This window comes from Narcine bancroftii, chromosome 14, assembly GCF_036971445.1.
Source record: "Narcine bancroftii isolate sNarBan1 chromosome 14, sNarBan1.hap1, whole genome shotgun sequence".
Lineage (NCBI taxonomy): Eukaryota > Metazoa > Chordata > Chondrichthyes > Torpediniformes > Narcinidae > Narcine > Narcine bancroftii.
This window is the reverse complement of record NC_091482.1, coordinates 62,848,069-62,861,253: the sequence shown is the minus strand read 5'-3', so window position 1 is coordinate 62,861,253 and position 13,185 is coordinate 62,848,069. Positions and strand designations below refer to the sequence as shown.

Genomic DNA, 13,185 nt, shown 5'->3' with positions numbered 1-13,185 from the left:
GATACTGTATTTTCAGTTTTGTTCCCTTTTCTTTATGGTATTGTATTTCCTCTAAAAAACAATTTTTAAAAATTGAAAGAAAAAGAACCTGGTCAGGAGCTTTAGTTAGTTTATTGCTCCAGTGCCTGGACCCAGGGGTAAGAACTAACTCTAGATTCTGTATGTAAGCATCAGGCCTTTGTCTGTTGTATTAACGATCTACGCAATAACAAAGACTTAATTCAGAGTTTTAAGCAAACTTACCTTTCTGTTTATTCTTCTTGGTTTTTCTGAAATAGAGAACGTTTTATGATTTTTGTACACCGTATTAATGCAATTCTTTATTCTCATCAACAACAAAAAAAAAACTTTCAAATGGTAAACCAGCAAATAGATTTTACTGCAGTGGCGCAAGAAGGGCCGTTTGTATGTGGCATGTCTTCAAGAAATTAGTACAAGATGGATAAACAATTTAAATTTCCTGCAACAGGCACACTTAAACCTTATTAAATAATTCTTCTGAAAACAGAATCTGTTAATTTGCTTTCTGATGGATTTACACTGCTGCAATTAACATTTCTCCTGGCCATTGTTTAAATATCATGCCCTTTACAGAGCCATTGGCAATGAACAGACTGCTGGAGAAAACATTCAGTCGGAAAGCATTCCAAATAATGCAGCTCTCACTGGCTAGCCAGGGAGTAAAGAAGCCAGGGAAAATGTTTCTCAAGTAAATTCCAGAATTCCTCCACCTTCTCTCGATCCCATCCCCAAAACTCTGCAGTTCAGTAAAACATTAGGAGAAAATCATTAAACGGGCCCACCCAACCCTGAATTTGGCTAGAAATACAATCACTGAACCCCTAGTTAAGTTTTGACAAAAATGAAACAAAAAAATGCAAGCCATGCATGTTAAAAATGAAGTAGGGGTCCAGGCCCTTCAGGCCAACCCACCCATGCCGAGCGAGTTATCAATCTTCATTAGTTCTATACTCTTCAAAGCCATTCCTATCTACATAACTGGCAACATGTCTTTTGAATATAGTAACTGTACCTGCTTATATAATTTCCTCCAGTACCTCATTCCAGATACAGACCACCCTCTGCATGAAATGTTGCCTCTCAGATACCTCTCATTGAGTTTGGGAGAATGTATGCTGCACATAGTTGTCCCCACTATCGAGATAATTCATTGCTGATTCTTTTTACTATGTCTAGCAGATTTTAAAAAGGAACATGAATGAAAACAGCAGAAAAACAGGTCACTCGGCATCTATGGAAAGGGAAGCTGAGGTAATGTTTCTGACTGAAGACCTTTTGTCGGAAATGGGAAGAAAAGAATTTAGTTTCAGTTATAGAGATGGTGGGGGAAGAGATGAGTTGAAAGAAGTGACTGATAAGAGACCACATATGGCAGTTAGAAGAACGTTTAGGCTTAAGCCAGCATCAAACATTGCTCATATCAGGACTGTGGGGGATGCCCAGTAGCCCAGGTTATCGTAAATGAGAAAGAAACTGAGTTAAATATTAGCACCAGCATAAATATCCAGTTCTGAAACAGACAGGAAGAAATGGCAGTCAATCAATGTTGGACAGTTCAATATCGAGTCCCAAAGTGTGAACATGCCCTGAAACAAGACAAGATGCTGTTCGTCAAGCATATGTTGGGCCAGAGGTCAAAGTGAGAGAGGGATGGAGAATTAAACTGACCATTAACTAGAAGCCCAGGGTCACTCCTGCCCTAACTGACTGTATGTCAGTGCTCCATTTTAAGAGCAGCACCTAATCAGATTATAGTGCAGTGGTCGCTACTACAAGAACAAACTTTCAAACAGCCTTCAAATGTAAACTACAAGGAGTATTCAGTTTTGAAATGACAAAGATAGCTGCATGACAAAACATTATGGAATGAATAATTACTGTCCATGAAGGGAGCCAGCTACCAGCTCAGATTCTTTGGAAGTGGATGCGACCATAAGACGTTATGGCATGTATTGGTCTAACACGTTGACAATGGAGCTCTGTTAACTGAACAATATCAAAGGCCCCAGAATGAGATCACGGATGATTCCTGACCTAATGCTTTGCCAATTAACACATGGTCATGGTTTTATTTGTTTTGACAGTCAACATTTGGGATGTTTATGTATCCAGACAACCACTACTCAATCCTGTGGCAATAGGCATAATGTTTTGGATATCTGGTTTTGTCCTCAAATGCTTTTAAACCATCAATACCAACAAGGTCTTTGAATAATTGGTCTCCCATGTTTTCCCATTGTAAATTTACAATTCCACATAACCATTTGTCCATACCCAAAATACTGAAGTAAATTATGTAATTAAAATTGCAGTTACTCATTTGCTGCTATTTTTGTAGCAAAGAGATTAAAAATTATTGTACTTGGAGTTTGGGGAGATTTTCCCCACCAGCTTCTCCAACTTTGTCTCTGCTTGTGCACTGTTGGTAGAATCATCTTGGAGCTGACCAAAATTGAAAAGAATGATCTGCAGAATGTGGAAGCAGGATTGGGAGCTGTGCATGCTCAGTCCACAAGAGAGAGCGAGAGTGGAGTTGAGGAAAATAGGTTTGATGCAGAATCAAGTCCATAATGGTAAAGAGAAAGCCACAAATCAGGAAGAAAGACATTTTAGAGGTTCCCATGGATACTTATCATCAGAGCTTATGCTTCAGAGACAGTGTTTTAGTTTCAGATTTTCAACATCTGCAGTTTCATGGATTTGCAAATAATTGTGTATTTTTATATTACCCCTCCATAAATCTTCGTCCACGAAGCCAAGTCAAAGAGATACCAATAGAAATGGTCTTGTGTCATAGGTTATTTAAGATAATTTTGCTTCAAATCAACTATGAGGAAGTAACAGTCAGAATTTTTAAAAAATCCTTCATTACATTATCATTCTAGATTTAAATTAGATGCTAACCCAGGATGTCAATCACAGAATTTTTAAGAAAAGGGTACTCAATCCAAAATGTCATTGTTCTTGCTCTGTATGAATTTTCTCTCCTCAATCTCAAAATATCAGTATTTCTTTCTCAGTCTCTCTCTCCCTCATTTATCTAAATTTAAATACAAATCCATACCAATGGCCTTAAATTCAATGTGATGGTGAATTCTGCATTCTAATTATCACTATGAAAAAGTTCTCCTGAATTACTTGTAAAATTCATGAATGTTTTATATTTGCAGACCCAGGTCACTTACATTTCAACATTCTTTTGTTGCATGGAGGAAGCCTTCTTGGCTGGTGCAGCGCCCCTCATCTTGCCCTCTGCCCATTGCTCTCTAAAGTAAACAGAAAGGTTCAAAACATTCAAAACGCTTCTCATTGGAAATTCACCAATTTATATATTAACTCTTTCTCATCCATGTCATTATCTTCCATGTTCTGACAAAACAAAATCACTATGTCCACATACAAATTGGAGATGCACCACTGAAATCTCTTCACAATACAGTGAAACCCCCTATAGGGATTGGTAGATGCTGAATAAGTGAATTTTCCGGTCACTTAAGATTGTGTTACGGGATTGCTGATTTTAAACTTCCATATTTTTTTTTACCTATTTATTTTCCACAATTTTTTTTTTGTCCATTGCTTGCACTCCAGATAATGGGAATTTTACTGGATAATAATTTCACTTTCAACACATGAAAGTTCCTAAGGTCAATACATCAACGAGTAGAAAAGCTCTTCCCAGATGCTTGGCCAATATATAATCCTCAACTATCATATTGTGTTAATGCAAGCAAACAACAGTGGCTGTATTTTTAAAAAGTGCCACTGTCTATAAAGAACTGGGATACTCCAATTTGTGAGAGCCACTGTACAAATAAAAAATCTCTACATTACATAAAAGTCTGATTGAATTCTGTCCTTAGTAATTCTTTCAGGATGGAAAATAAAATACAGACATCTGTGAACTATTCAAGTCATACTACACAGAAACAGGACATTCGGCCCACAGGCTCTGTGGTGACCAAGCACGCACCTACCGTAGTTTCATTTTATTCTTCTGATATTCCAATCAACTCTCCCCAGTTTCTATCATTCACTTGCACACGAGAGGCATTTAGCAATGGCCAATCTGTATGTTTAACGGTGGTCAAAAAAACTAAACAAGAGGAAATTTGTGCTAACAGAGAGGAAGTGCAGACACAGCGCCAGAATCAAACCCAAATTGCTGGAACTGAAATAGCAATCAATCCTGCAGCATCACTGGACTATTCACCCCATTTAATTATCATTTCTTTACTTACGCTTTTTGAACAGACTTCGATTCAAGCATAGAATGCAACAGAGCATTTTAGTCAGCTCTTCTAATATTTCCAAGTGGTTCAGTGTCCAATTTTATTTAATGCTGCTGCTGTTTCCTGAAGTTATAAAGGCTGTTTAAAAATTGCCGTTTGTCCAAGCAGCCCGAGAGAGTGTGCTGGGTTCATCCTAAAATGGATGTTCACAAGTGCCTGGCAGACAGTTTCATTTCCCCTTTCGTCAGTTCTGCTCACATACTCACTGATTAGCCTTTTGTAGTTCTTTCTGCTTTTGCAGGTTTGTGTCCACATACTTCAGCACTCTGCTTTCTGGAACCCATTCATCCCAACTAAAAATAGAGAGAGAAATAAGACAAGAGGAAATCAAAGGACGAGAACATTTCCTCAAGCTGACTATGTAAGATTACAGATGCCTACTATTTTAAAAAGGGTATGAGACAGACAAAAGAAAATAACTAATTATACTTCTCAATGGGACTGAAGGGAATTAAGGGCAAAATCCCTACTGACAGCGTGTTGGAAATAACACAGAATTTTAAATGATCAGCAACTTTATAGATGCTCACAGAATGATTTATAGCAAATCACACTTAAAGAAAGCCAGTCTTACCTCTAATTAGTCTGGCAAAATAATAGAATGTGTACTTTGTTCCCTTAAAAGGGAACTGCAACTTAACAGAATTAATTAATTGCAGAAAACAGCCTGACGGAGGAATTAGTGGGTTAAGCGGCATCAGTGGGAGAAAAATGGTTGACATTTCAAGTCAGAACCTGCTACTCTAGTTCCATTTTCCAGTATCTAATCTATTATGCATCCCCAAAATAATTAACTTGAGTCACCACAGAAGGCATTTGGGATATCCCCACCAATTTAAAGTACCCGCCCTTTGGTGTCCCATCAGTGACCCCACACAAATCCACTCCTTCCCACACATCAAATGAACAGGTCACAGTCTTCAGCAAGAGGGCATCAACTTATGACCTGATGAACATAAGGATGGACTTAATACATCAACTGTTCTCTCTCAGACACTGTCGAGTGAAGTGCATTCAGTTGTTTTAATGGGAGCTGAGTGTATTGCAATATGGAATTCATTACAAGATGGAATAAAGCGGACTAAATAAGTTTTTAAACAAGTATGCAAATACTTTTAAAATGAGCACAAGATGAAACACAAGGAAGAGAACAGTCCTTCATTAAACACAACTAAAGGACAAAGTTCAAAAGGTTACTGCCAGCACAGTAAAAATCCAATTAGTTGATATTAAATCTCAATATGTAGCTGCTGCCTAGAATCCGGCCAGCTTCCTGTGAGCCTAGCTGCAAGTGTAAAACCAAAAAAGTGTTAAATCGTGATATGACAAAACTTCGTTGGCCACAAAAACCAAACACTTCCAGCCCAGGATTTTCGAGCTGGAAAATGGTGTGAAAACTTTGCATGTCCATTACATTAGCTGACATTACAGCCCTGGAATCAAGTTATTTGTGGATTCACTAAAGGAGCTGCAGATACCAGTATAGGACGCTTATGTTGATTTTAAAATTAATTGACTGCAGTCGTGTCTTTTGGATTTTTCTTTTCAGCCAGCCCTGGCCAGTCAAACGTCAGGTTAGATTAAGGTTTAGTGTCAGTTTGCCTCAGTTGAAAATATACCTTGCTAAGTCAGGAGTTAAAGGACATATCATTCAGGTATTACTTGTTTGGAAAACTGCATGACAGCATTCAAGGTTGCTCCCGGACCTGGTCAACATTTTTTCCTCAACGCCAGCCAGGAAGCCATTTGGCATTTTTCTCGTGTCCAAATATTGCAAGCAAAACGACAATACAGATTCAAAAAATAATTTAATGGCTAAAGTGCTCTCAGACATTCCAAAGAACAAAATCTGCTACACAAGTTTACATCTTCCTTTTCTACACATCTCCACCCCCTCCAAATCTTCCAATCAGTCACGCACGTTCTGTTTTGGCCTATTCATAAAGAGAATAACAGAAAAATGACAAAAGGAGTCTTTTGTTCAAATGAAACAGGGTTTGCGAGTTCATTCCTCGCTGAGGCCTCATCTCTGAGGGGCACTGGACAAAGTGGCGACCCTTGGTTTTCCTTACAGTAGGCAAAAGTTAAAGTATTTCATGAATGTTACATTCTAAATGTAGTATCATGTGATAACAATGGAAACTTTACCTTTATCTGGAATAACCACCTAAAAGTTGATCCAATAACATTTAAGAGTTCCAAATATACAAATGGAAAGAATATGTTAGGACAATGTGGGTAAAGGTCAGAGTTCTTCAAAATCTCATTGCTGGTACAATAGACCAAATGGTATTTGGATACAGTTGGCTCATTCTCTCACTGTTTAAACTCCACTTTTTTTGCTACACAGACGTTGCATTCTAGGAAATTAATGCCATTTTCCCGGAACACATGCTGTGTAAAAAAACTTGGAATGGGAATGGTGCCATTCATGTTCTGATATTTTACCTCCTCGACCCCCGGTAAATTTCCCTGTATGCCTGCAGTCTAAAGTTAACTGTAGGCATTCTGTGAACGGGTTATTTCAGACGTTTGTGATTCACGTTACACTCATTGCAGTGGCGATGTACATCCACGTACATCAGACGTCAAGGATGACATTGCTGCAGCGGCCTTGCAAGTCCCACCTCCTTAATTACCGCACTTCCGTTATTCTGTCTAAATGCGCAAATACGATAGTTGGGAGTTCTGTTTGATCCTGTGTTTAAATTAATTCACACAAAGCAACTTCATTGCCCCTCAATGTGTGTCCATTCTTTTTGCTGTAACACAAGGTCAAAGGCCTGACTAGAGACATTTCTGTGGAGGTGGGTTGGGTTGTCAACGCGAGGAAGGTGACTTCGATACTTGTGTGGAGGAGAGTCAAGTTGTTGGTGGTAAAGTTTCAATAAAGTTGTGTTGCATTGAAATGGCAATGCCCAGGATGAAGAGCCAGGCGACTCTCCCAAAGTGCCTCCCTATCTCTGCCTAATAAGTCTTTATCTTTATTAGTATTGAGTATATTATTAAGGCTTTATCTGTGAATTTAGCAGTTGGGATGCCATCTATGACGGCAACACAGTTAGCATTAGCACAACGACGTTACAGCACCGGCGACTGGGGTTCGTATTTAAATTTTGTAAGTTACAGGAATTACCCGAATAAAGTGAACTTGACATAATTAAAGACTACAAAACTGATTTTTTTTTTCCAAATTACTTAACATTTTACACTGTCTTTTGTCTTTTAAATTATGTATTCTTAATGCAGGTGTATTAGGCATTGGAAGAGCAAATCTTAGACAACTGGAAAATTTGTATATCTATCATCTGAAATGCCTATAGGTGCCAGATAATGGGGACTCTATTGTATTCACTTTCTTGGTATTTTTATCATTCCGAACACCAAACAAAAATGATATCCACAAAAAGCGGTACAATTTTTCATCTCAAGTAAAAATTTCGATCTCAAATTTCTATCCCTTTGTCCAATGAACTGTCTCCCAACTCCACCTCTCGCCCTCCCCATTTGTCCATCGGCCTTCAACCATCCCCAGTTCACCAATCCTCCTCTGGGTCATCTAACTCCTTCCCCCCCCCCCCACCCACCCCCGTCCATATTATACCAGCTATGCACTCTACGCTTGGACTGGATGAAGAATTCTGACCTGGAATGTCAACTACTCTTTTTGTCCCCACTGATGCTGCTCGACCTGCTGAGTTCCTCCAGCAGATTCTTTATGGCTGCAAAAATGATATGGTCCTGAAAAATGCTTCCTTAAACATAATTACACAGTTGAACAAGTACGGCAAGATACATTTTGGGTTGCTTGATCAATCCATCCCTATAGCAGTGAGGAACATGAGTGAAAAATAAACTAAGGAACGCAACACAGATTTTGTAAATAGAACAATTCCCATCAAGAGTACGTATTATTATTCATTTATTCATGGCTAGTAACGACAAAGCAATATTACAATGAAACACTAAATTCTAGTAAGTAGAATTTCTCTCATAAGCCGCAGGCAGTAGCCAAGAAGAACCTTCTAAAACTAGACTTGGTTTTAAATTTCATCTCTTCACTGTTGAGCTTTTCAGTCCACAGAACAAGGATTCCAAAAGTCTGCGGTTATATTTTAACCTTTCCAACATCCATTATGGAGGTATATAATTGGAGTTCTCCAGTGAAATCTCAGCCAACATATGTTATTATTGTTCAGTAGTTTGCAAAGTGTGCCTTACATCAAAAATGTCACCTGAAAGTTTTTTTTTTGACAATTAAGGGATATTTGGGAATCACCTTCTTATTGAATGAGCTGTTGACTCATGCATTCAGTGCAAGGTAGAAGTCCAAGATAAATGCAACAGATAGGACATCACCACTGACTGTTAATGCAAATTAGAATGATTATCCATGGCATAGACACTGGAAACAATTGTTGCTACAAGTGATAGGGATAGTGTCTAAAACTCCTTCCAAGTTAACACAATGATAATCTGTTTTGTAAATATGAACAGCCAGTGAAAATATCCATCTAAAAAGGTCAAAAAGGTAATGGTTCCATTATTGCCACATAATTCTACACTTAGAATGTAACAAACATGAAATTCTTTTAACTTTTGTCTACCAGAGTCTCCACTTTGTTCAATGCCCCTTAATGAAACCTACAGCACCTGGTGTTCCTGGGCGGTCTCCCCTCCAAATACTGTCTAGGCCGGGGCCTGCTTAACTTCCAAGAACAGGCAATCTCAGGCATATTTAGGCTTCTGCTAGTACTGAACCCTGGCAAATACAGAGCACGCCGCCCGATTACAAAACTACAACACGTTCCAGCATGAAGGAGTCAAAGAAAAGCCAAACAGTATTGATGATAACATGTTGCCAATTAGATTTTCTAAATCGGAATCCACAATCCTCTTCCTCTGCATCACCCAAGGAAAACCTTCCACACGCGTTCTAAAATTCAGAAGCGTCTTCTCCTTCAATTCATACATAGACCCTTCTCTTAAAGTGTTGAAGAGCTCCATTACCATTGTGACATATACAACTCAAAAAGATACAATTTAACATTTACCCAAGGTAGCACAGTGAGGACAAATTCAAATCACATGTCAAACATTCTTGGACAACAAATATCCATTCGAACTGGAGGAAATCTCATTATACTCCACTGCAATTTAAATACAGTTACGGAAATACCATTTAGTTGATACATTACTTCAAAAATAAACACTAGCTGCGCGTGTTCAAAACCTTCTTCATAGCTCACACTAATATTAACTGTCCTTCACACAATCATATTTCTGTAATACAATATTTGTACTTACTTCTTATTCCAGCCACTATAATGTATGAAATATTTCACTTGTTTGTCCTTTATAGCAACTTTTACACACTACAATATAAAAAAAAAGTAAAAATTAGTACAGTTAACAAAATTCCGGCAAGTCAGACAGATCATTAAGAGGTATGATTTTTAGATAAAAGAAGCAATATTTTGATTGATATTGGCCAAAGCACATTCCATATCAGCAGTTAATCCATTTACCAGATAGGATAGCCGCTCAAAATACTATTACAAAGGTAAAAGTGCAGAGTAGTATTGAACAGAAGAAAATAACTGCATAATCCCCAATGGAATTCACCGTCAGGACCTCTTAGCCTAAAGTCTGACATCTGGACAGAACTATCAAACCTTTCAAAATTACTGGAGAAACTCAACGAATCACACAAGCACTCCTTATATAGCAAAGATACATAACGTTTCGTGCCTGAGTCCTTCATCAAGGCATGAGCAAAAAGCAGACAGCAACTACAATCATAGCACCTGCAGACTTTTTTGTTTAACTTAGTTAAGAAAGTGTCCCTTTCCTGAAACCAAAGTCAACAACTAATGGTTTTAAAATTAAAAATCAAGATTAGAATCAAAAGAATTGGCAAAAATAATCAATAAAAACAATCATTCGCAAAAATGGAATGGTTGTTTTATTGTTAAATCATAAACCGTGCATCTTGGCGCCTCACAGTTTGGCGGGCAGCAACCTCCCTTGAAGAAGACCGCAGCGCCCACCTCACTGACAAAAGACAAAGGAGGAAAAACCCAACACCCAACCCCAACCCACCCATTTTCCCTTGCAACCGCTGCAACCGTGTCTGCCTGTCCCGCATCGGACTTGTCAGCCACAAACGAGCCTGCAGTTGACGTGGACATTACCCCTCCATAAATCTTCGTCCGCGAAGCCAAGCCAAAGAAGATGTTTGAAGTGTAATCATAGAATATGGAGCAAATGGAACTCACCCAAAATGCCAACTTGGGTGGTCTGGAAAAGTTGGGCTGAAGGGGGTGTTGCATGTTGCAAGGGCCTGGACCTACCAGTCCATTACATTTTATTAAAAGCACAACTTTCCAAAGTAAAAGACAAATTGAATCTTAGTTGTTTGAAAATTGACATCCCTAATGTGTTCTATTAAAATGACAGGGAAATCATGTATCTACAGTTATAGGTAGCTCCTGGTATAGAGAATGGCTTGCTTTGATTTCAGTTTTGAGGCAATTGAAGAGTCTTGCAGGCAAACCCTTCCACAGATGGGGCAGCAAGTACCTGTCTTGGTAGGCAGTGCACACCTTCCATCCTTTACACAGGACTTCGGACTCATAGATTTTCATTACCATCCCAAATATTCTTTCACCGCTTCCATTAATCTTGGGCCAGGGATTCCCAGGAGTACATGAAAAAGATTACACTTTTACCATGCCAGTTTTCAGAACATCATGGAATCTTTTCTTGGCAGCTCAGAAGAGTCAGCAGGAGACAAGGGGCACAGTGATCAGAAAGAGCTTTGCCATTTTCGAGCAACAATCTTCTCAAAGTGTGGAAGAAACCAGTATGTCTCAGATTCCATGGCCTGTTTACAGTGGCTACAGCTAAACTCTCGGAGCAGCAGTAAACCTTTGCCAGATAGTTAAGCAAAAAAAAAACGTTTAAAGGGTGGCTTACACACATCATCTGACCACATCTTTAATAGCGGCAGAGACCTTGGGTTTGAAGGTGCTGTGGCAAGTACTACAATGTATTTTGTGGATGATACACACCGCAGTCACAGTACCTCAGTTGAGGAAGGTGAGAATTTGCTGCTCATCGATCGCCCTTACTAAAAGAATTGAATTTCACTATAAAGGGATTAAAAAGAGGAGTTACTGTGCTTACTCCCTGTACATTGATTTCTAAAAGGAGGCCACATAACTTAAAAATTGACATTTTGCATATATTTATTCTGTGGATATTTTTAAAAAATTTTTTTAAATCAAAAAAGAGTTCAGTTCTTTCCAATCATTTTTTTTAAAAATCCAGACAAAATCTAGACAGGGGAGATACAAACTTGAAACTTAAGGGTGAAAGGGGAGGGATATGGATTGGGTGCAGGTCAATGGGATGAGGCAAATAGGTCGCCACAGACTAGAAGGGCTAAAAGGCCTGTTTTCTGTGCTGTAATGTTTATAGTTGTAAAAATGACTTCTGTAGGGCAAAGGCCCAGGAGCCAATTGAGTACAGCTTCTTCTACATGACAACAGCAATTTGTGAAAGAACGGCACTTGAAGCAATGAACAATTGCTTTCAACAATAAAACTACACTTGAAAAATTCCAAGTTGATTGCTAACCTGAGTGAAATTTCCACCAAGACGACGGATGTACAAGTGGCTCTTTGGCCTTGCCTTGGGTACAACAGGCAATATGGTTTCACAACCAGTTTAGTGAAGGTCAGAAAGACAGGAGCTTCAACAGAGTGGAAAGAGTGGCCATGAAATTGAAAACAGTAAAAGGAACAGGAATTTCTGGTGTCTTAAGAGTAAGAATATAACTGCTATCCAAGTACAAGGAACTTCTACTTGCCAAACTCAGCCTTGCCCTATTTGATCGAAAAAAATTTTAATTTCCTAGCCGTGCCTTAAATAATATCGGGGACCAATCTCCTTTCAAATCTTTCCGTAATCTAGGTATACGTAAAGCAGAGGTTCTTGATTAGTAAGCATGTCAAAGGTTATGGGTAGAAGGCAGAAGAATGGGATTAAGTGGAAAAATACATCACCCATGATTTGAATGGCAATGCTGACTCAATGGGCTTCTACATCTTTGATCTTAATTGCTCCTACCATGACCTCTGGGATCCATAACCATCAGAAATATCTGTACTCCTTCAATTCTGACCTCTTGATCACTCCAAGGCCAAGGTGCCCCACCCCTGGATCCATTCAAGCTTTTGTTCAGTGATGAATTTGGAAGGCAGCTTCAATACTGATCTTTGTGTGTCCTGGCAGTGGCAGGTTTGGTGGGGGGGGGGGGGGATTACAAAATTTGACATTGCTACAATGCACGGGGTAATTCCCGCTATTGCCTGAATATAGCCAAGAGAAGGAATATCAAGGACAGTGCACATGCATGCAGATGACATTGAAACAGTCAACAATTGGTAAACTAGTCATGTTATCCAGTTTCCTTTCCTTTTCACTCATGCAAAAGTTAATTCTTACAGAAGTTCCTGACAATGTATTCCATTGTATCTTCCCTTCATTACCTAACCCAACAGCTCATTGACAATCCCTCCATACAGATATTCCCCCCTATGAATTATTTTGTAAGCCAAAGTGAAGAAGCAATTACCATTAACTTATATGGAGAAAACATTTTAAGCGTTCCCAGACCCACTGCCCCGTGCTCTCTCGACAGCTCGCTATCAGTCCCCACACTGATCCCACTGCCCCGCGCTCTCGACAGCTTTCTATCAGTCCCCACACTGATCCCACTGCCCCTCACTCTTCTCGACAGCTCGCTATCAGTCTCCACACTGATCCCACTGCCCCTGACAGCTGCTGAACGCTATTTTCACTTGGA

General features: G+C 39.1%; 1 protein-coding gene across 2 annotated transcripts in view; it reads right to left on the bottom strand.

Moving 5' to 3' along the window:
• The window catches only part of morf4l1 (mortality factor 4 like 1), a 29,316-nt gene extending 17,280 nt beyond the window's left edge, over positions 1-12,036 (bottom strand). The window contains exons 1-5 of one of the 2 annotated variants that reach the window (XM_069910183.1): positions 11,955-12,036; positions 9,621-9,688; positions 4,520-4,606; positions 3,207-3,287; positions 244-269 (exon numbers count right to left, since the gene is read on the bottom strand). In XM_069910183.1, the coding sequence (XP_069766284.1) occupies positions 244-269; positions 3,207-3,265 (85 nt within the window). In that variant the 5' untranslated portion in view covers positions 3,266-3,287; positions 4,520-4,606; positions 9,621-9,688; positions 11,955-12,036. Of the gene's footprint in view, positions 1-243; positions 270-3,206; positions 3,288-4,519; positions 4,607-9,620; positions 9,689-11,954 lie in introns of those variants that run through there. The other variant, XM_069910182.1, reaches the window with a different exon arrangement.
• Positions 12,037-13,185: the final 1,149 nt, after the last annotated feature.